Source organism: Oreochromis niloticus, linkage group LG1 (genome assembly GCF_001858045.2).
Source record: "Oreochromis niloticus isolate F11D_XX linkage group LG1, O_niloticus_UMD_NMBU, whole genome shotgun sequence".
NCBI lineage: Eukaryota > Metazoa > Chordata > Actinopteri > Cichliformes > Cichlidae > Oreochromis > Oreochromis niloticus.
This window is the reverse complement of record NC_031965.2, coordinates 962,835-987,550: the sequence shown is the minus strand read 5'-3', so window position 1 is coordinate 987,550 and position 24,716 is coordinate 962,835. Positions and strand designations below refer to the sequence as shown.

At 42.5% G+C, this 24,716-nt stretch overlaps 1 protein-coding gene across 6 annotated transcripts; it reads left to right on the top strand.

Annotated features, from left to right (window-relative positions):
- Window positions 1–1,475: 1,475 nt before the first annotated feature.
- On the top strand, window positions 1,476–12,827 carry LOC100712311 (alpha-2Db adrenergic receptor). 6 transcript variants are annotated; one of them, XM_025905558.1, is made up of 4 exons: window positions 1,478–1,617; window positions 3,695–4,282; window positions 4,374–5,226; window positions 11,397–12,824. In XM_025905558.1, the coding sequence occupies exons 3-4, from the start codon at window positions 4,900–4,902 to the stop codon at window positions 12,540–12,542; spliced, it is 1,473 nt and encodes a 490-aa protein (XP_025761343.1). In that variant the 5' UTR covers window positions 1,478–1,617; window positions 3,695–4,282; window positions 4,374–4,899; the 3' UTR covers window positions 12,543–12,824. The 6 variants fall into 6 exon arrangements, with proteins under 6 accessions (XP_025761321.1, XP_025761343.1, XP_025761386.1 ...); XM_025905601.1 differs by having other exon boundaries at window positions 3,695–4,510; window positions 5,035–5,226; XM_019363101.2 differs by having other exon boundaries at window positions 3,695–4,510; window positions 4,843–5,226.
- The last annotated feature ends 11,889 nt before the right edge of the window (window positions 12,828–24,716 follow it).

The window sequence follows — 24,716 nt, the reverse complement described above, 5'->3', positions numbered from 1 at the left end:
ATGAAAACCTACAAAGAATTATTATTAAAGTGAATAAAAGCACAAACATCAAAAACAGTCATAGTGGAGCTCCATGAAAAAGCTGTTCCTCTCTGGAGTCACTACAGTTGGAAACATGGGAGTGATTATTGGATTAAGATTGATCAGATGGATAGAAATAGACCTGTGAATGGATGCTTAGATTGGATGCTGTCTGGATAAGTAGGCAATTGTTTGTTAATGGGTTCACCATAATGTGGTAATTATGGCTAGAAAATCAGAGTCGTGTGTCACTCTGCAGCTGTGAAAGCAACATTAAACAGCGCACAAAGGCAAAAAAATGGATGGTCAACAAATCTCATTAAGACCAAAGCCCACAATAAATGATTCATTTTGTTTGGGTGGAAACACCTGATGGATCTTATTTCCATGTGCCCACAGCTTCATTGGAAAAACAAACAAACACAATCCTTACCATACACACACCATCGCACATAAACCACAATCCAGACTTAAAGATCCACCAAACACATGTTGTTTGTTGTACACGCAGCTTGTCACAGTACATGGTTACCTTTATAAGTTCAGCTCTGTAGCAGTCACCTCAGAAACATCAGTATGTATGTATGTAGACTTTTGTCAGAGATCACAGATGATGCCCGTAACGATTACAAAATTATATATAGCAGGTAGTCAGCAAATAAGTCCACTATTATGTTAAACTAATAAACTGTATACAGCGGTCCCTCGCTATAACACTGTATGTTTGTAAGTTTCCTCCCCAACAAACACAACAATGTCGACCACCTGCAGGTTGGTTTCATTCTGTAATACTGGACTTATTTTTCTACGAAGGTTTGAACTTTGTGTTTAAACAAGAGAGAAAAGTGTGAAAATGTTCATGCCTGTCTGAGAAAAGTGTATAAAGTGTGTAGTGAGGAGTTTTACTTAAAACATCTATAATAGCTGTAAAAAATAAAGCTGGCTACTTTGTGTATTTCACCTATCGCGGGTTATTTTTAGAACGTAACTCCCGCGATAAACAAGGGACCGCTGTATAAAAGATGGATTTGGCTTCTCAAACGTCTCCACCTTCAGCTGGTGCCCAGTCCACACCTCACTGGACTCTTGCAGAGTTATGGTCACGAGGTAGATGGTGCTTACCGTGCTGGTAATCCCCTAACCAGACAGTGGACACTGGCGGTGAAGGCAGCTGTTATTACTGAGGAAGGTTAACTTGTGAGACTCTGGAGGTAGTTGGCAGGTAAAAGCAGCAAAGCAGATTGGACTCAGAGGAAAACGCACAGAACAAGAAGTTCAGTCAGCTGGCAAACCATCAGATGACTCAGAAGGTTGAAGTGGCTTCCTGTTCACAGTGGAAGTTTCTCAAGGCTCTACAAGACTGCATTAAAGTCAGTGACAATGCCTCTGGATCCGTAGAACATTTGTCAGCGATTGGTCCACAGAATTTCTAGGTGGAGCCAGCGGGCGGAGGGTGTTTTGATGGCCTCAGGATCTTTTTTCTACTATTTGCAGATGATGTGATGTTTTTCTCTTCAATGAGTTTAGTCATCGAGCTTGGAGTGAGAGGAATTGTGGCTTTCTTGTGTGCAAGAAACAACAATATGAGTATTTCAGGTGAGTTTGCCTTTTATTTAAGAAGCCACTATTGTATGAGCATCACTGTGTTTTTCCAAGTTGGATCCACACTAAGCTCTCGTGCTCTCTGGTGTGTATGGGAGGACAGCACAGCATGTCATGAATACAGGGATGCACCTGTGGTCTGTTCTGAGGGATTTACTGTAAATTCAAGATTTGTCTTCAGTAACTGAAAAGTGTGCTGTGTGTTAAATGGTTAACCACGGTACAATCAGTATCACCTGCAACACACTGATTCAATGCAGGTTGTGGATGTCACAGCTGCCAAGGCGAGCCGTGTGGTGTAGGAGGAAAGGAGGACCCAAAATGCAGGCAGTGAATGAAAATGCTAGTGAAGTTTATTTACAAGGTGGTGTAGTGGCAAACAAGCAGTGGGGCATGACAAATAACTGAAGACGCCTAAACTGGGAGAACTAAAATAACAGACCTGGGAGCATACGACAAAGGGATGAGAGGCAGCGAGACGCAGACGAAGAACAGGACACCGAGGAACACAGAGTAACGCAGACGGACCGGCAGCAGGCAGCAGAACACACGGGGCTAAAATACACACAGCAGTGATCAGGGGATGAGAGACAGGAGGGCAACACACCTGGGAGAAATCAGGGCTGACGGGACGGGGGAAACGTAAACTGAACACACTCACATCAGACAGAGACCTTCAGAATAAAACAGGAAACTCACAGACACAGAACCAGACAAGACACTGAACTAAACAGATTCACAGACAGACAGAGACACAGACGCAGACTCAGAGGCAGACCGAATATAACACATAGAACTCAAACAATAATAATCATCATAATAAACTAGAAAATGATAATAATAACTTAAAGCGCTGGGTCACCGACCCAGGACCATGACAGTGGAAGCAGGAACACTACATCTAGTATCCTACAACAATTAGGAAAAGGATCCTATTACATGATATATATACAAGGATGTTAGCATACATGGTGCAGTGGCTCTGGGGGTTGTTTAGTCAGCTCTCAGTGCCTGATGTGAACAGAAACACTCCCTGCGTCGCAGATCCTGGGCTTGTTCTTTTCGTCCTCTGCCAGGCAGAGAAGCCATTTGTCTGTTTGTTGGCCAAAATCTACCAAGCCAAATCTGATCAAACTTGGTAGGTAGGTGGAGCACGGGTAAATAAAGAAACCACTACATTTCTGTGTGGATCTGGACCACTTCAAAAAATAAAAAGCAAAATAGGGCTTTGGACTTGGGAGAGGAGGAACACTCTTTGCTAGCTTGAAGAGCACATATGGAACAGCACCACCAACAATGCATTTGGTGGTGATGCGTGAATTTCCCTCCATGAAGATTCATTATTCTCAACGACCTGAAGCCCCAAAGGTTGAATAAACTGCTCCAAACGTGCCTAATATGAAGGCTCCCTCAGGAATCCCTGATGATGTTGATGCAGCGAGGCAGTAACACTGTATGACTGCATGTATCCACTAATCCACTGTAAATGTGCCCACGGGCCGTGGCACCACAGGATTACCTCCCTGCATGGATTCCTGTCACGCATGGCTGTGACAGTTCAGCCACCTCTGACGCTGGTATGAAAGGCGTGCGAGTGTCACTGTGGTGGGTTGCATTCACATGCAGGAGAAGTGTAACCACAGTGCAGGCGGATTCTGGTTGATCTGCCTACATGTGAGCGCTCAGTGCCAGGCAGCTAAATTAAGAGCATCAGTGATTAAATAAAAGGCTCCTTGCTTTGACTTCTCTCATCTCAGGATAAATGGAAATTGATGAGCACTCAGAAGTTGACACAACTCTTCTTTCTCTCATTTCTCTCATTTCTCCGAGGCTCCTTTCCATTTCCCTCTCTACCTCCTCTCCTTTCTCTCCCCTCTTTTCTTTCTCTTCTGCCCACTTTCCCTTTCTCTCTTTTCTTCCTTCACACTCAGTTCCTTTTTCCTCCCACTTCCTTCCCTCTTCTTTCTTCATCCTGTCATAGTTTTCCTCATCTTCCCCTCTGTTCTTTCCCTTTTCTCTGTCTTTATTTTTTCTTACATAACTACTCTGGTTCTTCTCGCCTCTCCTCCAGTCTTAATTTTCTCTTCATTTTATCCCTTTCTCCTCTCCCCTCTTCTTCCTGCCATTCATCCTTCCTTTTTCCTCTTTCCTCCACAGGCCCCTGCAGTCTATCCTTTTTCTACACCTTCTCATTTCTTTTCTGTTTCCTGTTTGGTCTGTTCATCTTTACCCTTCATTTCCCCTCTCCCCTTTCTTTTCTTTTTAACGATCCCTTATTTTCGTTTTCCTCCCAATTCCAGTTCCCCTCTTTCATCTCATCTTCATCTTCTTCTTCTTGTTTTTGCTCTCTCTAGCTTCATTAGCTTCCTTCTCATTCCCCATTCCCATATCTCCCTGTGTTCCCCTTTTCCCTCCTCCCACAGTTTCACACTTCATCCATCGTTTCTGTCTCACTCTTTGCTTTTTCCTTGCCTCTTCTCCTTCAAACACCTCTTCCTCTCTCTCTCTCCTGTCCAAGTCTTTCTTCTTTTCATCTCTCTCCTCCTCCTCCTCCTCTCTTCTCTATTCCAGCAGTACAGACTCAGCACCGACTCAGTGAACGGCAGCGGCAGCGGCAGCGGCAGCACTGTCACTCAGCTCAGCAATAACTCGCATGAAAGTGAGGACCTGCTTTTTTTTCTTGACTCTTTTTTTTTATTTTTAACGATTTAATCTTTTCTTTTGAGTATTTTTTTCTCTCCACTTTTCAGCCGCTGGTTGTTTTCCCAGTGCAGCAGAATGAGGGTACCATGCATCCCAAATAGGCTTTCTGTCCTCACTCCAACTAGAGCACGCAGCCATATGCTTGTCTTTTCGTTCGTTCCTTCAGCTCACTGGAGTTAAACAGGTCAGTCTGTAGCTTTTATGCAAAATTTAAAAGTGGGGACTTTAGAAGATGGGATTTGAAATTCTTTCTTAATGAAATTTCTCATGCAAACCCTTCATGTAGTGGCAGAGTGTGTTTGGGCACGACCACTGATATTAAGCTGCATGTTTCAGAGGATAATACAATGAAATATTCAGGATAGTTATCGTCCTGTCAGAATGACAGAAATTGATTTTTGTCAAGAGACAAATCATCTTTTCTTTTTGTTGTTGTTGAAACTTTAATATTTTGAAGTTGGTGAAGATATTTGGGGACATTTCTGTGTTTTCGCTGGCTTTTTTTGTGACATAAAGACACGTGCACTGGACTTCAGTGAAAATGGAGATCACAACGTCAGTGGTTTAAGCAGGATGGACTTATCGGAGGCGTTCACGCCTGTAACGGCCACCACGCCGACCACGTTGATACCAAACTCTTCTCTGGAGAACGTCAGCCAGGCGTCCTCTGGCTCATCCAGATCTCCTCCTCTACCTCCTCACTCGCAGATGGCGTCTGTGTTTATCGTGCTGGTGGTCACGGTCATCATCCTGGGGACTGTGGTGGGGAACGTGCTGGTCGTGGTGGCGGTGTTCACTAGTCGAGCCCTGAGGGCACCTCAGAACCTTTTCCTCGTGTCTCTGGCTTCAGCGGACATACTGGTGGCAACGCTGGTCATCCCCTTCTCCCTAGCCAATGAGGTGAGGCGACTGTTTTTGAGACTTTTGTAGTTCCAAGTCCACCCAGTTTTCTATGTATTCTGTTCCTGGAGATTATCTGTTTACAAACAAGAATTAATAGCTGTATTAGCGCCGATCAGGTCAAATCTCTGAAAGTCCAATAATTTTAGATATTGTTCAAACTTGGTCTGGAGGTTTCTCTCCATCTCGATTCTTCTCCTGTGAAAAAATACAGTATTCACTACACCAAAGCAGGGGCTCACGACAGAGCTCTGGCAACGCTGAGTCTGCCGACAGATGAGTAGACTCTGTGCAGCCCCTTCCTTTCATTTCTCAACATACTGCAGTCTACAATTATTTGATGGTTAAATGAGTTTCACTGGGAGTATCAAGGTTAAGAGAACATGATTTTCTTCATTTTCATGTGAGTATTTATGAGTTCCATGATATAAAAAGCCTCAGGGCACCCTTCATTCTCCCCTCTCTCTTCACTTTCATCATCCTCTCACACTGCGCTCACTGGCTGCTATAAAGACTGACCCTCTGCAAGTACCAAGCATACGGGACTGATCCGAGCCCCGTGAGCTTGCAGCCTCGTGCTGTTTGGTGATAAGGTACATCGGAGGCCAAACCGCATTGTTAATGCATCCTAAGGCACGCCATAATAACAGTAAATCATGTCATCATGTTGATAAATGTTAAGGCTGAAACAAAAGTCCAAACTCGTCATGTTTATGAAACAATATTTACAGTATGTTAAAATACATTGGCCTGATTTAGGTGTATGACATGTGCAATCATATGACATAGAACAGCTAATAAGGATACTGGTCTTGCAGGTACTGAGTGATTTAGTAATACATAATAACTCCCGATGGCATTCATTACAGTACACAAAAGCTCAGAGAGGGTCACAATATAATACAGCTTAGTGCTTCTTGTGTTGTTTTCAGCTGAAGCCGCTGTCAATACAAATGACTGGTTGGAGTAAGGTGTAGCTGCTAGTATAGCCCAGTCCCAGTCAGGGTGTATTAGCATCTCTGACTGTGCTGTGAACTATTCTGCATCATTTGTAAGCCTAAAAGCCTTAAAGTTCAGTCCCCCAATAAATTTATTTAGGCAATTAATTTTTTTGGAAATAAAAACGGCTAACCAACACAAACTTTTTGTCATGGTCCAAGAAAACCCAGCGTTTTGAATTTTCCTCTGTTTTTGTCATTTTGTGATATGATTTATGTTTAAGTCCACTTTGTTAGTCTTTATTCTGTAGTGCCTAGCTTGTTCTGTTTAGCTTTGTGTCTCTTTCTGTGTGTCTGTGTTTATAGTAGCTGTGAGTTCTGGTGTGTTTCTGCCCCCGCCCCCTCCGTCATCTTTATCCATGCTTCCCCAGTCATGTCTCTGTGCGTGTGTTCTCGTTACTTCCTGTTTTACTTTGGTAGTCTCCTGTCTGTGTACACCATGTTTGGTTTTGCTTCTCTCATTCTGAAGGTACTTCGTCTCATGTGCTGTGTTTAGCTTTGCGTCCTCTGTCTCCAGCTGAGTTCCCCATGTGTTTCCTGTTCCCTCGTCATTCCCCGTGCTCTTTGTTTCCTTCTGTCCGGTGTTGCAATCTCCCTCATGGTTGTGTGAGTCTGTTCAGTTCAGTTCATTAGATTTTCCAGTTTAGTTTTGTATAGTTTATTCGTTCAGCGAGTAAACCTGTGTTTGAGTCTTGCCTACGAGTCTGCCTTTGGGTCCTTTCCTGCCTGCCGCACACAGCCGATCATGACACTTTTCATCCCAGCCGTCCTGCCATTGTGACGAAGTCTGTCCCATTTTCCGCTCCATTACCGTGAGATTGCATCAAATAGGAATCTCATACCCAAGTAGCTCATCTGTTTGAAATGGCCCTCAAAGCCTGTGATGTTCAAGAAACCTGATTGGGATCATTTGCATATCCTGCTGTAAGCAGCCATCAGAAGATGTGTACACTGTGGCTGTAAAGAGACAGACATGGTCAGCAACAATACTCAGCAACAAAACATGCACTGCATGCACATAAAGACTGCATCACAATGAAGCTGGGGGTAAATATATGGAGTGGGAGCTTCTGGTGCTGAATTTTGAATTAGTATCCAGCTGTGGATCAAGAGAAGCATTTCCATCCACTTGTTTTTAAAAATGCATTTCCGATTTGAGCTTGGAATACCCAGAAGGAAAACAGACATTTTCAAAACATTTGAAGCAGGCAGAAGAAACAAATACATGATAAATAATGCACAAAAACATACATGAAGCATGTAATGTTCACAGCAGCTTCTGCTCTGCTGGTGAGACACAAAAGTTGAAGCCATTTCTCCATTTTTTTGCTCTTTGATTAAAGCACATTTAATGAAATCATGCCCTTCCCTCATCTCCTTGTAATAATTGCCTCCTGCTGAAGTGTGAGCCCCATCAGCTGTTTATGGCAACAAATTTACTTCATCCATCCATTCAGTTTCTACTTCTTAACTGGGTCTGCATGTTGGGGGCAGCAGCAAAGATGTCCTGACCTTCTTCTCCCCAGACACCCCCTCGAGCTCTTCTGGGGAGATACTGAGGCCCAGCTAAGAGTCAGTCTCTTCAGTGTGTCCTGGATCTGTCCTGGGGTCTCCTTCTAAAACGCATCACAATAGAAACACCCATGAGGCATCACAGTAAGATGCCCGAAGCAACTCATGGCTTTGACTGATCTCCTTGTCTTATCTCTGAGGCTGAGCCCCGACACAAGAAGCTCAATCTCTGTGATCGGATTCTTTCAGGTGCATTCACCTAAGCACACATCTTTCTTGTCACCACAAAAGACTGACACATGAATTCACTCCTGCTCATACATTTTCATAAAGGTCATGGATGGAATTATTTCATAGATTTTCTCGAGCACCGATGGGGATTCAGCGCAGTGTGTGAAATTAAAGCTGGGATTGAGCAGTCTGAATGTTGACAATCTGAGGTCAGGGACAACTCTAACCCCAGGAAATCAGCAGGCTTTGTCTTTATTGAAAGACAAGTCTTAGCAGACTTGGAACAAAGACATGATCGCTCTGCTGACACGCAGCAAAAGCTAATCACATATTTCCCAAAAACATCAATTTTGTTTTTGTTTTTTTTAAGTGTAGTGTTCGGTTAGAGCGAGGGTCAGGATCACCGCCTACAGTACGCTGATGTAGACCTCAGAGGGTTATCGATTCCTCCTGCGACTGAGGAAGTAGAGCAGGTCATCTACTAAACCAAAGGTCAATTATTGGAGCCGAGCCTCATCCAATCCATAATGGGCAAGGTAATGTACCAAACCCCCGATGCATCTCTCAGATTGTGAGTGTGCATGTGTGTGTGAGGGTTAGTTAGAAAGGTCTTAAAGGGATAGAATGATGCATTGTGGGTATGGGAGCATGTGGCTTGTTGTGTATAAGTAATACCAGTGAGTACTGAAACATGTGCTGGGTACAAACACACAGAGGTGCTTGTTGGTGTAACTTTAGGTACATTTTTAATATCAGGACATGTGGACTTTCATTCATGTTAGAGAGAATGCTCTTTTTGCAGAATCTCATAAACCCATGTTATTTACAACAGAACATAGAAACCATCAAATGGTTCAATTGAGAAAATGTAGCATTTTGAGTCATTTTGCTTTTGATGGTAATAACACAAAAGTGCTAAAGATGCTCACACGGGGCCATGGTTACCACAGCCTAACATCTCCCATCTTTGAAACATCGGTCGGTAAATGTTTGGGAACTAAAGGGACAGTTACTGCAGGAAGAGGAGTGTTGACCCATTCTTGTTTGATAGAGGATCCTAATAAAATAAGATGTCCGTCTCACAGGAAGTAACAAAGGTCAAACCGACCATTAGGGCTAATTTACCGCTACAGAGTAGCTGACGATCTGGCGAAGAGTGAAGGTCTGAGCTGCTCCTTAAGTACTGCCGATGACCTGCAGGTGAGGAGAGGCAGGCGAGGTAGACAGGAAGTAGGAAAAACAAACCTTACACACTGACGGACAGCCTGGACCATGATATTGTAACTGAGTAACTGAGCGGGGAAGAAGAGTCAGGGCTGATTTGGAGAAACGTTCATGTTTTACTTCGAAGTGTTAGTTGTCCTTTGAGCTGGAAACATGAAATGAATTTGAACGTCTTACTGAGTAATGAAGGGATGCTCTCTGGCTCACGTTCTGCATGAAAATGTGTGAGAAGTAGTCTGTCGACATTTTGGCTTGTTAAAAAAAGTGACAAATAATTCTGAACAATTTAATTAATTGTTTTCCCTCGATCAAGTTTGGAGGCACCTGTTTGATGTGTGGCTGCTGAATCCACTCTGATGTTCTCCTCTGCTCTCGGCAATAACTGCCTGGTGCTTTGTTCCTCATCAGCTATTATTCCTTGAAATGATCCTGGAGCTGTATTGTGTTAGACATGGCTTCATATCTGTAATACTTTCTGTTCCTTTCTGCTCAGGTCTTTGTATTCACTCTCACACCACAGTCATCCTGGTACCTGGACGTTTTCGGAGACGTCTGTTACCCACCAGCTTGATAGCTAGCCGGGGATTCAAGGCTCACTAGAGCCGGTGAGAACAGCGGACTCCCGGCAAATCATTTTCAAACCCCCGCAGTCTTTGGCTACTCAGGTTAAACATGATATATAAGTCACTTAGATAACTTAAAAATGTTATTGGCTAGACCGTCCCATTTCACAGCCGCTCACTTCCGGCCTACCTGGTCTTCGGAGGACCCGGCCCACGCAGACCATGAAGGCCGGGTCCTCAGGAAGATGCAGCCGCTGAATTTGGACATGGCTATTGTACCAGGTACTCTGACAAGGAAAAGAGATGAGACTGGAGAGAACACTAATATGTAGACTTACCAGTTAACTACAAAGCCCTTATTTTAACCGTCTAGCATGGCTTATGTTCCTCTGCTGATGGATGGGACAGGTCATGGTTACAGTGGTGTTTGATGTCACTGTCTTGGACTGCAGTTGGTGGAGACGAGAAGGGGGCCACTCTAACCAGAACCACGTGGTGCTTTGCTAGGCACTCCGAGGATAATGAACAGAACAAGGAGTACATGGAGAACATGTTGGAGTTGGCGTCTTTCAGTGTGACGGGAGACTCGCTGGAGAGACAGACGACTGTACTAATCTGTTAATTATTAGAAGTTAAGCAATTTACAGAAAAGGCATTTTATAAAATTAGATGTTTGCAACATTTTTAAAGTGTGCTTGTGTCTTGTGTATAAATAGAATCTGTGAGAAACGCTGAGCTTACACCTCAGTCTATGGCTGAATGCTTATCTTCATAACTGTTTATCTTTTCTTGAAGCCAGCGTACATCATTAGAGCTGTGGAGCTGCTTGCTGGAACAGCTTCACCCCCACCGCCTGAAATTCGATGTTCAAAGAAAAACGATGGAATATTCCATCGTGATCCTTACATATGAGGATTTACAGTTTAACAACAACAAGTATTTGTGGAATAGTGTTGAGATGAAACTATTGATTTGTGCTCCTGGACTTTTGTGACTTTCCCTCCCATTTATCTCACTGCCTGTCTTTCTGTTTACTACACTTAAAGATCCTGCTGTATTCTGTTATTTCAGTCTGTCACAGCTATGATCAGCAGCTTGAAAAGTAAGAAGAACTGTTGGCCCGGTTTTAGGAATTGCTGTTTATGATTGTGTGCTGATCGCCGTTATTCTTGCAAATAAAAACAGTCAGTTTATTTTAACCCTCATCTAAAATGCAGGCACATCTCTAAATCCATAAACTAGGAGTGCAACAGGGTAACATGCACTACTTTTTGTTTTTACCAAGCAGGTAATGAAAAAGTGAAGTACATGAGGGCAGATGAAAAGGGAGATTGGAAAAGGACAGACTTGGTTTTCACTGGTGCTAGCAGAAGCTGTGGGGGGGTTGATGAATATTTCTTGCAGCTGGGAAAAGATTACTGGCTCACATCATTTTTGAATTGGCTGGAGGAAGACCACAGCAGCAGCCGCTGTAAGAGCCTCCAGAGTAAAAAAGCAGCAGCCAGTGTGGCAGTAATGAGGTATCGACAGAATATTTATACTGCAGTGAAATATTCGATTAAGCGATTCCCTGCTGACAGATGCTGACTGAGGAATAAGCACTTTTCTTCTACACGTCTTAATCACTTTGTCTTCCTTCCAGGTCATGGGCTACTGGTACTTTGGTTCCACCTGGTGCTCCTTCTACCTGGCTCTGGATGTCCTCTTTTGCACTTCCTCCATTGTCCACCTGTGTGCCATCAGCCTTGACCGGTACTGGTCCGTCACCAAAGCAGTGAGCTACAACCGCAAACGTACTCCCCGGCGGATCAAAACGATGATCAGCATCGTGTGGCTCATATCTGTAGTCATCTCGTCCCCACCACTGCTAATGACCCACAAAGAGGATCTGGGGACGTACCGTGAGAATAACACGCACACACAGGAGTGTCTCCTCAACAACCAGACATGGTACATCCTCTCCTCCTGCCTGGTGTCCTTCTTTGCCCCGGGAGTCATCATGATACTTGTTTACTGTAAGATATACCGCGTTGCTAAGCAGCGGGCCTCCACCGTGTTCGTGGCGAAGAACGTGATGGAGCGGCAGCCATCGCAGTCTGAGACGTGCTTCATGGGCACATCCAGGGTTTGCCAAAGGAAGGGCTGTCCTCAGTATGAGCTGGACAGCCCGCGGCCCCCCGCCCGACACACTTCTTCCAACATCGACAGCAACAGCAGCACTCACAGGAGAGGAGAGCTGGATGAGATCGACTTAGAGGAAAGGAGCTGCGAAGGTGAAATAAAAACATCCTTGTCGTTTTCCTCATCACTCCGCTTCCCCAGGAGAGGCGGCGGGAGGGTGAAAACAGATGAGGGAAAGGACGTGGAGGGAACAGCAAACAGTTTGAAACCCCCTCCTCCTGTGCCCCCTCCTTCCTGTGCCTCCATATCGTGGGCATCATCGGACCACGGCTCCAACCATTTCCTTCTCCCGTCTCCTGTGCCCGTCCGCAGCAGACACATGTCTCTATCCAAAAACAAAGTGGCTCAAATGAGGGAGAAGCGCTTCACATTTGTCCTGGCAGTGGTGATGGGCGTATTTGTCCTCTGCTGGTTCCCATTTTTCTTCACTTACAGCCTCCACGCTGTCTGCAGGGACAACTGCATCATCCCTGACACTCTCTTCAACCTCTTCTTCTGGATCGGGTACTGCAACAGCTGCCTGAACCCCATCATCTACACCATTTTTAACCGAGACTTCAGAAGGGCCTTCAAGAAGATTTTATTCCAGACTCATAAACGAACCTAAGATGTCTGAGCGTGTGTGTGGGAGCGCATGCACTGACACGCAATCAAACGCAACTGTGGACACGCAGTTTTAATCCTGTTTTCCACTGTGCTGTCATATCGACATTAAAGGGCTTGTCATACAGCCGGAGCATTGATTCATTATTCAACCACTTGCTAATTTATTAAATCATCACTTTCTATTCTAGTGTAAACCCACAGAGGAAGATGATTAAAGGCAGGTGTTTCTGCCTCCTTGATGCAATAAGAGTTCAACATTACAACCTGGATTGTGCCTGAACTTGAATGTTAATTAGAGGAAAACGACCACGGGGCAGCGAACAACGTCCCCGTGGTTCTTCCATGTCTGTAGCAAGCAGGCAGACTGCCTCTGCAATCCTGTTATTGACTGAAAAAAGGCTTTAAGGAATGTGAGGGGTAGAACAACCCACTGCGCTTTGAATAACACACACAGTGTTTTTAATGGATTTATGTGCCTGAGAGTAATTAAACACCACTGGCACATAGTTTAAACTTTAACTTTAGGTGGAGACAGACAAAGCTGTAAGAAATGTGCCAGTTTTTCATGCAGCAACAGTGTTCTGTTGACACTATACAGCTTGGGGGCAAAGGCATTAAAAATGCATCCACAGCTACAGTAGCAGAAAGAGAGAGAAAGAAAAGGCAGAGCAAAGTTACACCCGAGACTCTAAGCCAATAAAAATAATCAACCTCGGGCTCATTCAACATTGGACAATTATCCTCTGAAGTTTAAGATGGAAGCTCAGGACTGCTGGCGATGTAACTCGGCTTTTACCTTTCTACTGTATTTGGTAAGGAGCCCGAAGGGGCCGACGTTAAGCTAAGCTGCAGATAACTGGACAGACAGTGTGGTTAATCAGTCGCTACCACAGTTTGTGCAAAAAAATGTCATAAATGACTTTTCAGTTAAGATAAAACAGATTATAATCAAGTCTGATATATCTTTTCAAGCATGAAGCACAGACACAGGTGTTGGTAGTGCAACTGTGAGTAATCAGTACACAAAAATTGCTCCAGTTGCTATGCAACATCATTCTTGACAATAACTTTAAAGTTATGTAAGAACCTCATCCCTAACAAAATCTAAAAGGAAGCAGAATGGTCCAAAACGAAGAGCTGCTTCAGATCAAACATATTCATTTGTGAGAGGTTGGGTGAAAAATGAAGAGTCTGCATTATCATACGATATATGCCACAAGGGGGTGTACCAAAAATACACAGCAGCTGGAGGAGCCACAACTGATATATCCATGTACAGGCTGGAACAGCAGGCATAACGGAAAGTCTCTCTTAGAATACCAATCCAGATCAGCTTTGTACTTGGTGAGCCACATAATACACAAACAGGTGTTCTCGGGCTAGGCACACCTAGACCAGCAACTAGCATTCATAGCATTGTAAGTGAACAGCCTGTGCTTACATGCCAAAAAATATTTTTAAAAATTAAACAAAATAGATGCACATACACAGTATGACGTGTAAGGAGCTGATACCAAGGTGCTTCCCTGCCACGTAGAGCAGCTTGGCTTTTAGTGTCTTGGTCACAAACACTTTAGCACATGTAGGGGCGACGTATTCAACTACTGCACCCCGCTCACATAAAAGATGGACATATCTGCCAGTGCCATAAACTGCAATTCTTTTTACTGGATTCCTCTTATTGCAGAAAGACCTCCAGTTGCCTTGACTTCTATGAAACATAACATAAATTCCATTTTGTGCATTATGATCAAAGCCCCTTTGGGTCATTGTCCACAGCCCGTTAGTGTGCACTTAACTACAGACATGGACTCTCCTCAGTTGTCAACAAGAGCTTGAAATACTTGACTTCTTTCCATTTGGGGCAGCGACTCAGCCTCCTTTTAAGCACTTTCAAGTTTGAGAACCGTGGAAGTGCTAATTCTCATTTCTGCCACCTCTCACTCAAAAAAGAAGTATCCCAGTGTGAGCTGGAGGACACCACCTGATAAAGCAAAAAAAAAAAAAAAAAAAATCACATCATCCACAAAAAGCAGCAATGAGACCCTGAAGCAAAGATCATCCCCAGGGGACTCTGGGTAGGGCAGCCCAGGGAGCTGGCCCATATGTCAGCTATCACAGGGCAAGTAGCTGAATGGACCCTGGATATTTCTAGAGTCTATCGCGCAGCTTGGAAAAATATGCTTACATTAAAACATAGTTGTGGATGCAGCTTCCTGCTCAAGAATGTAGAAAATGTAGGAAAATATCTGTGATGTACAAGGAACCTTAACGGAGGGTTGGAAATGTGTTGGTCAATACTGTGTTTTTAAATAGAGAGGAAACAAGGTATGTGTCACTAATCAATGCGTCTATTACCCTTAACCATCCTACGGCCAAATAAGAATAATGATTTTTTTTCTCCAGCAAAGCTCAGCTATAAATAGATAAAACAGAACGTTTCGAAATCTAGCAGCTTATTTATTTATAGGCTCACAGATCACAGTGAAGCACATGGAGATGAGGTCCTGGGCCCAGCCTGAAGGTTCATGCTGTTGTGTCCCAGTGAAGCAACATATCCACAGCACTTTTCATACTAAGCTGTCACTCATCGTGTGGGCGTAATGTACCATTAAAAATAAACTATGAATCAAAGTGAGGATGTTTTTGTAGCAACTTTTAATCAAATGGCAATAAAATCTCACTTCTTTAGTATGCGAGCATCACATGCAATATGAAGTAAATATGGTGGATAATGTGGTGAAGTGAGCCTCCTTCCTGTCTACTCAAAAATTAGAAGGGCACTAGATCAAGGCCACATGTATGATCTGTGAGTCGGCAAACACCAAAAGATCACACGCAGAGGAACACATTGCAATGATCTCATCCCTCCGCCTCAGTTTTTACCATAGCACGAAAGCCTGACTTCCACTATCATCTGTCCTTCTGTGGGAATGTAGCTCTCATTGAACACCAGGAAAAAGAACTGTCCGTGGTCCTTAAACTTATGGAACAAAGAAACAGGGAATAACAAAGGAAAAGATTTAAGGGGTGAGTACTCTCTGCACGCTCAACAGTACAGTGCAAATTTAGGCTGGTCTCCTCACTGTCCCATTTGGATACATTGTACCCTGTTAATGCACCGTGACACTGCTGATGTGTCCATGTGCATGCTGTGAGGAGAACAGTTTCAGAGGGCACTATTCTATGATTCCCTCTATTATACCACAGCATGGCAGCAACCCCAACATATTTCCAGGCCAGCTGAAGGACGTGACCTCAGTAAGTTATATTGAAACGCCTCACCTGTCCTTATCACATCAGCATTCCAGTCATGCCTATTTCACCTCTCTGTAGCTCTACTGTGGCATTCTGCTTATGGCTTATTTTAGTGATACAGCAGAGACTAATTTCCAACAGGCCAGACCATTTGCTGCATCCCATTCCCCTTCATGCTTTCACAATTTTCCTTTCCATTTTATGGAAATCTCATCACCAAGCTACACTGTAAGTTCTGGTCACATCTCGACATTTGATTGATTGAGAGGGGACATGACTCGACAGGATGTTTACATTCAACCTAAAAAGGGGGGACGCCGTGATCAGAAGCACACAGGAGGACAAAGTACTTTGACTTCAAACATAATCCACTATCCCGAGCAAAGCCGAAAGAGGCTGTAGTGCTACAGCGTTACAAAAGCAGAGAAAGCATCAACTCGCAGCAGTTTGTCTGCTTCACAAAGACCAGCTCTGTGTCCCTGGGCCTTTGGGGCACAATCAAATAAAAAAGGCATTTTTTTTTGTTTGTGATGTGAAACAAATAATTAAATGAAAAAGGAAAAGAAATAAATGCATCGAGCACAAAAGAGCAGGATGCTATAGATTATTAATTGTAGTTTTGTATGTGAATAGCGAGCCTGTGAGATTCCAGTATAATAGACAAAGAGACAAGCTGCAATTATTTAAGCAAAGAAGAAAGTGCAGCGAGTCCCTGAATGTGAAAATAATCGCATGTGTTTTACAAAGCTGTGGTAAAGTGCAGCCTGCAGAATTATCTGAAGGACGGGACAGAATCCTAATATGGATAAAACAGATGTGACTCTAAAAAAGGAAATCCAAGAAATTCATAATTTGATTAAATTGTTTTCTCATCAGTGAGTGGTGCACTGGTGAAGCATCGAATGCATTCGCTCATTGTTTCAATGCGGCTTGAATTCATTATTTCAGTCTCAGCCTAAAAACATTAAACCATGTGACAGCTGAAGTCAGAGTGTGATATTGTAAAAAAAGTGTTTTTGAAGCTAAAACTACGGCTTTTCTAAGGACAGATCATTTCATGTACTGATACATTTATTGTGTTTTTCCAGAAACAAATTTGAAATTTTCGGTCCAATTTTAACATATAAAATATTAAATGCATCCATTATCAGACTACTGAAGATGTTGGACACAGTTTATTGTGCTTTGCAGCCTTACAGTATATACAGTTTGTGAAGAAGACCAAACGGGAGCCATGTAAATGTAAGTGAAGTACATCTAAATTATACTTAAGTAACTGTACTTAGCTACTTTCCCCCTCTGTTGGCCTGACGACACAGTGAAAAAAAAACTTCCCTAAAAGCTGATTTGAATAATTTCATTACATGTAAATTTTCCATGTCACTTTGTTATATGGTTACAGTGTGAGATATAAAATTTAATGGAGATCTGGTCCAATAAATGTGCATGATTACTATACAGTCAGTTTATCCCAAGAGCATTTTCTTTAATGTTTCATTATCTGAATAAATCAACCTTTTGTTTCTTGAGCATGAAGAATATTTTTTCAGTGCGTCAGCAGCTGGAGGACACTGACCAATCAAAGAGCAGCTGGGCGTGTCCTACAAATGAAGGTAAGTGACACTTGGGCTGTGAATAGACTGGTGCTTATCCTCTCTACTTGAGTGCTCAAAACACTTTGTACAACTTGCCTCATTCACCTAAATGCTTTCCAACAGTGCTCATATCCTGCTAATATAAATGCAGGAAAGCACCTGTATGGTTACAGCGATGTTGTGTGTGGGTGACATGCTCCTTTCCTGCACATAAAATAGGAGCTACATACGCTATATGGTGATGTAATCACATAGAGCTTTAAGTTGCCTAATGACCGAATCATTTCAACAAGAAAAATCATTTTAGGAAAGAAAAACCACACAGAACACCGAAGTGTTACCAATGATTACAGAGATTGAATTATTTGTCCATGGAAACAGAATTCATCACTAGGGATGGGTATTGATAAGATTTTCACGATTCTCTTATCGATTCTTGTTTTTAAAAAGGAGAACACTAAGGTCGATTAGCTTAGAACTGTTTTATATCTTCTCTTTGAACAAGATAGAAATTTAGGAGTAACATGGCCTTACAAACCCAACAGTGAGATCTTAAGAGATCCACAGCCTACGGCTCTTCAATGGGGTGTCACAGGGTCCCCGGGGAAAATTGTAAACGTAAAATAATAAAATAAATATTCTTCTGTAGCAATAACAAAGTATAACATAAATTATTCTGTAGCAATTACACAAGAATATCCAGTAATGTCCCTGCCTACAATTAAACACATTCACTTACCATCTGCTGTGGCAAATGGCTGCAAGGTTTTGACCACAAACTTAGTCACTGCTCGGTGACATTCGGGCCTGAAAAGAGACGCTACTGGTAGACTGCAGCGACAACTGCCAGCGAGCGCCAGCCAGACTCTGTCTCATCATGGTCACCTAAATGCACAATGGCAGGTTTTGTAATAAAGCAGATCACGCTAACATAATATGCACTGTTAGCTGATTATTTACCTGCCGCATTAACGGGAGAGGACGTGCAAACGTTACCGCTGCTGCTGGGTTGAGATTCACGAGTCCGGAGCGGAATTAAAAACACGACATTCATTTAAGGTCATCGCGTGTTTTGTGAGCAAATGCTTTTGCATATTCGTAGTGTTTCCTCCCTTAATGAAATATCTACTTTGCAAGTATTGCAAGTTGCCCTGAACGGATGACAATCCGTTCTCGTAAAGTATAAACAAACTTTTAAGCGTTTGAGCCGCTTAGGCGCCGTGTTTCCTGCCAGGTACGCTCCGACGCTCCGCAACGTGGTGACGTCATTCGGGGCGACTGGAATCGATAAGGGAATCGTTTGCAAAAATGGCAAACGATTCCAAGGAATTGAAACAGTGGGAACCGGTTCTCAACAAGAACCGGTTTTCGATACCCATCCCTATTCATCACATGGATTTAAATGGCACACATTGGAATTTGAAACATTTTTTTGTTCAAGCATAGATCTCCTTTGCTTTGTCTGTGAACACAGACTGCACTAATGAAGACGGAGCACTATTTCTGAAGAGTTTCCCTTTTATTTTCTTCCCCCATTACACCGATCTGAAACTCATACTTGTCTCTAAGCAGAGCAGGTGTGTCTAACTCTAACTGCAGGAGGATACAGGCACAAACAGAACAAGCAGTGATGCTAGGCTGAGCCAGGAAGTCTTCCAGATCAAATTCCATTTTTCAAACTGAGGCCAGAGAAAAAAACAAAATCAGTGAAAGGCGACAATCGTGAAAACATTTTAAAACAGCTAGGTTGTCAAAAAAGTAACACATGCAGGTGCTTTACTGGTGCAACAATGGGCTACGATAAAAGCTATCAATCATTGCAGTTTCATCAACTGCGAGTCATTTACAGCGAGATATATTTAAAAATACACGCAGAGGCTCGCTTTGGGAGACAGACTATCTCTACTTTTTGAAGATTTTAAGATATAGTTAGGGCTGGATCAGGTAGGGCTGAATCCTCCTTTAGTTGTAGGCTGCTGGGGGATTCCCATGATGCACTGGGTGTTTCTTCTTCACTCACTATGTGTTAATAGACCTCTCTGCATTTAATCATAGCTGTTATTAATCTCTGTCTCTCTTCCACAGCATGTCTTTATCCTGTCTTCCTTCTCTCACCCCAACCGGTCGCAGCAGATGGCCCCGCCCCTCCCTGAGCCTGGTTCTGCCGGAGGTTTCTTCCTGTTAAAAGGGAGTGTGTTATGGAAAAATATACATGCCACCAACACACACACACACAGTGAAAATTCAGTAAATTTATTCTTTATTACATTTATATTAAAGACAAACGTCACGGACCCAAAAGGTTTCCACGTATGACGACAGCTCCTACTGATGGACTTTGAGCCTCTCCTTCATTTTCTCCAGATTCTCACAGGCTGAACATGTTAAAAATGGACATTGGACCAACAATGTAATTTTTCTTCATCTATGTGCAGAGACTACTGTTTGTAGAATCTTTTCTACAGCACGCTGTGAATGTTGTACTCTTTTTAATCTGTTCCATGTCATACATTGAAATGCAATGTCAGGGACGAGCTGGACCCAAAATGCAGGACTTGAAGGTGAGGAATAAATTCAAGAGCAGCTTTATTGCTGAGCAAAATACAAAGAAAAGCAGGTCAGGAGCAAATTAGGAAACTAGGAAGCTTCTATGAAAGCATACTAGGAGGGAAACACGGCCACGAGGAAGAACACAACAAAGGGTATGGAAACACAGATAACAGGCATTTCTCAATATGCGTACTTGTGCGTACTTGCGTTCTCGTGTACTCGTGATACGTCATCAGTCGGAGACCAAGTACTGTTCCAATTCAAAGTACGCATCAAGCCGAGAACGCGAAAAAGTCCCGGATGTGTTCTCGATCCGCCCGTTTTATCGAGCATGCATTGGTGTGGACTTGGTACAGCTAAATATCCCAGAATGCATTTCGTCCAAAACTCAACAGCGGACTCCCGGCACATCGTTTTCAACCCCCCCCGCTCGCGGTCTTCTCACTACTCAGGTTAAAGAAACCCCAGCAGCTGTCTATAGTATTGAGTGTCCACTAAAATAGAAATAAAAGCGTTCTAACATCTCACCTGCTTGTTTTTATTAAGGTATGTACACGTATGTACATGTACACTATTTTTATTAATAGAGGTTTCACTACTGAGGTTAAAAATGATATATAAGTCACTTAGATCACTTCTAAATGTTAATGTTTGGTTTATTTCAGTGTTTTATTTGTTCCTGAGTAAACCGGTTTGGCTGTGATTACAGTTAAGCTTCATAACATGTTACTCACAGTTAAATTAAGAGGGGACGGCAGTAAAAACTCCGGACCTGTGACATCATCACGTACGCAGGTGTTCCAATTGTACATATCGCGAGTCCGTGCTCGCGTTCTCGGCAGGTACGTACTCACCGAGAACGCGAGTACGTACTCGCGTACTTGGGAATTGAGAAACGGCCAACAAGGGGGAAAGGGAACAGGTGGAAGCACAGCTGTGGCTAATCACTGAAGACAAGACAAGGGAAGTAGGCCTGGATACAAAGCACAAGAAATGCAAGACCACCAAAATAAAACAGGAAGTAACCAATGACCGGGTGACACCACGCTAACAGAGACAAAAGACGAGGAGACGAGAGTGAGGGAACAAAGTGGGAACACAAGAAGGATAAACAAACTTTTCAGTGTAACTTTGGATTTAAACATATTTTGCATATCAGTGTAAAAGGGTTGGCAAGCTGACACTGACACTGACAAACAGTTGGTCATGTTATCATAACTTGTGTTGTGTGCATAATTTTGTTATATTCAAAATTGGATACATTAATAAAAAGAAAACAAAACAAAACAGTGCCCTACTGAATGTTGTCGCATTATTTCAACATTTGGAAACATTTATTTCGTTGAATTAACTTTCCGTCCTGTGGACTATTGGACAAACACATGACTAGATGACCCAATAATGTTAACAGTGAATCATTTGTAAAAATGAGCAGATTTTGTTCTGTTGTGTAACCACTGCTGCTGTATTGCACATGAACAGTCAGAGGTTTTTAACATTTCTTCAGTATCAAAGTAATCCACTGATAGTTATCAGTGCATCCAGTGATATCATAATAACCTCTAATAATTTGGCATTTTCAGACATACAGACCCAGAGTTACTAAAACAGAAGTCTAAAAATATCCATATTTACACGACACAATTTGAATTTCTTTGAAATTTGCCAGGGAAAACTGAACACGTCATTCACACACTCAACACTACTTGGTTTAACACAAAGGTGTTGGTTGTAAAAAATGTGCCTACACAAATGACTTATGTGGTCATTATTTAAAGGACAGTCTCAAAATCCATGGTGCATTGAATGAAACAATCCTGCACCACTCAACAATCAGTCAAAATACAGTCAGTACAAAAGTCATCCTTCATTTCTTTTTTACTTCCAGAGTTTCTTCTAATCTTTTTAAATAAGTTCTGAGGAATAGTTCTCCAGACTTTCTGAATGTCTTTCATTGGTGTTCTTTGGACATTTGTCCGTCAGTCCTAGTATCCGACCATTTTCAGAGGAATGTTTTTGTTTATTTGTTAAGCCACTTAACTGCACACAGTGCATTGTAGGGAAGTTTTGGAAGTAGACCGTTACTTTGTTACTAACAGACACAAGACTAAGACCCCTCACGGGAATGCGGCCTCGGTCATAAAACAGCTCTTATAGGAGAAGAGGTGGTTGCCATGGTGATGGGTGAAGTGGCCAAAAAGCTACAGAAGAAGAAACCTGAGCTGACATCAGACCACCCTAAACTGTTTTGACCTTAGTGTCCTGTTTATCACACATAGCATTACTGTCTGAGTGTGGCGCTCTCCTGAGCGAGCACAGAGACACGGCAGACGTTTTCTTTAAACTTGAACCTTCAACTGCTTAATAAATTTAAGAAAATGCACTTTGAGCATATTCATCTTCTCTCTCACACAAAATGGACCCAACACCATGCCAATAACACTTCTTTCACTTTTCTTTAGTCAAATCTATGAAAAAGGCCACAGATAACACATCTTTACAGATGGGACAGGAACGCTTACACCCCCACATGTCGTCTTCTTGTAGCAAAGGGTGAAAACAAAGCTTTTTGTTATTCATCATGTGCTAAATTGGTTTAAATTGATATCGCTCCCTCAATGCTAGAAAAGCCATTCTACATTAAAGACCAAAACCAAACTTGTTGCTGCCTACAGCTGAATATTTGGCTCCTATCATGACCATACGATCTCTGCAGCTCCCATTAACCTCCCATAAAGACACCGTTAGCTTTCCTTCATCAGTTTTTCCTTCTGAAACACGTTGCAGAGATTTCGGACCATATGGTGAAATAAATGTGTTAACATTAAATAACTACACACACATTTATTCTTCTATTGCATCACATTGTTCCAGCAGTTACCGGAACAGTAACTACATTTAATCTGTTCATTCATGTCAGTGGACAGAACTTTTCCATATTTTCCATGTTCTTGGACACACAATCCTTGGAGACTCTGTGAAAAAGACTCCGAGCTGAACTCAAAGTTCATCATCATCAGTTTGTACTGCAAATGTGATTAATGATTTTTTTAATTAAAATAACAGGTGACTATGAGTAACCGATATGTTCCAAATGACTGTTGTCGGACGTTTCTGGTGTAAGTGCACGAGGTACCTGTTCAAGGCAGACACCTCAGTTTCATTTCATTTTTCTGATGAATACACTGCTGCTCATAACATTTGTGTGATTTCCTCTGACAGTTAAATCTCGCATTTCATTTAGAAGTCATTATAGCCTGCTGAGCGTGTCAGCTCTGTGGAACCTGCTTTAGTGTCAGTTCAGTGCCCACTCAGCAAAAACTAATGTTGAAATGTACTTAAAATAAATCTTGACTAAGGAGTGTTTCACGACACTTCTATACATGATTACATAAAACAACAGACATCTTGTCTCAAAAGCATTTGCCTCTTAAAACTATCAAAAAATGTTGTGAAGAAGACAGAAGTCTAAGTCTTTGCATTTGTTTATATTATTAGCATCAAATATAATTGTTTACCTGTTACTGTGTGCTAGTTATCGTTATGTAAAAAGCAAATACCAACTAAAGTTCTTTAACAGGTCCGATAATACGATGAGGGTCCCCGTGATGTAAATTTCATCAGACAAGGATGCTGATGTCCACGTGTCTGCCTGGTTTTCGAGACTGGGCAGAGGGAAGCTTTTAAAACGACACATCGTGAGAGACTTGTGTTCATGTTTGTTGTTCTGCCACCAGAGAGCTGGTTAATATCACGAAGCTAACATCAACAAGAGCAAAGCACTTGTTGATGTTGGAAATGTTACATGGTGCTTCTATGGAAGTGGATTAGTTAATATATTTATTCTGTCATCCAACATGAGTATGTATTCCATCTTTTCTGTGTGATTGATGTCCCAGTTCCCCAGGCTTTGGCTGTCTAATAAGGCTGTCCACTTTCAAAAAAGAGCGGCTCGATGTGGGCAAAATGAATGTCAAAAAACTGTTGGGCTACACCTAAGACCTATGACTTCGTTTTTTTACTTGGCTCCAGTATCAGGTTGATGGGTTGTTGATCATCAGGTCAAGACGGGCAGTTTTGCACCACTCAAATTAAAAGATTTGCAAGCTTGGTATTGTTAAGTGGTCTACTTTCTAAAGGCAGACTTGTGTCAGACCTCCCTGAGCCTGGTTCTGCCGGAGGTTTCTTCCTGTTAAAAGGGAGTTTTTCCTTCCCACTGTCGCCAAAGTGCTTGCTCATAGGGGGTCATATGATTGTTGGGTTTTTCTCTGTATGTATTATTGGTTCAAGGTACAAGGTTCAAGGTTCTTTATTTGTCACATGCATAGTTATACAAGTATAACACACAGTGAAATGTATCCTGACACGATCCTCGACATGTGCAAAAACATGGGGGGGGGGGTAGAGGAATAACATTATAAATATATATATAGTATATACATTGGGTGAATGTGCAGTAGAAGCAGCAGCAGGTGAATTCTGTACATTAATATGAATAGACATCTGACTATTTTACAGAATGGACAATATAAACATATTTAAAGTTAAAGGAAGTTAAAGGAATTGAGTGTGAGATGTGAGATGGCGTGTGTGTGTGTGTGTGGGGGGGGTGTTGGTTTAGGGTCCGGATGGCTTGAGGATAGAAGCTCTTCTTGAGTCTCTCTGTCCTTGCCCGGATGATGCAGAACCTTCTACCAGATTGTAGAAGTTGGAACAGTTTGTTGCCAGGATGGGACGGGTCCTTCAGTATCTGCGTTGCTCTAGTCCGGCAT

Bases quoted from the DNA above. Each gene is read 5' to 3' on its own strand.
- LOC100712311 (XM_025905536.1), top strand. From the start codon at position 4,900: ATGGACTTATCGGAGGCGTTCACGCCTGTAACGGCCACCACGCCGACC. The intron at 5,227-11,396 runs GTGAGGCGACTG...TCTTCCTTCCAG, and splicing joins CCTTCTCCCTAGCCAATGAG to GTCATGGGCTACTGGTACTT.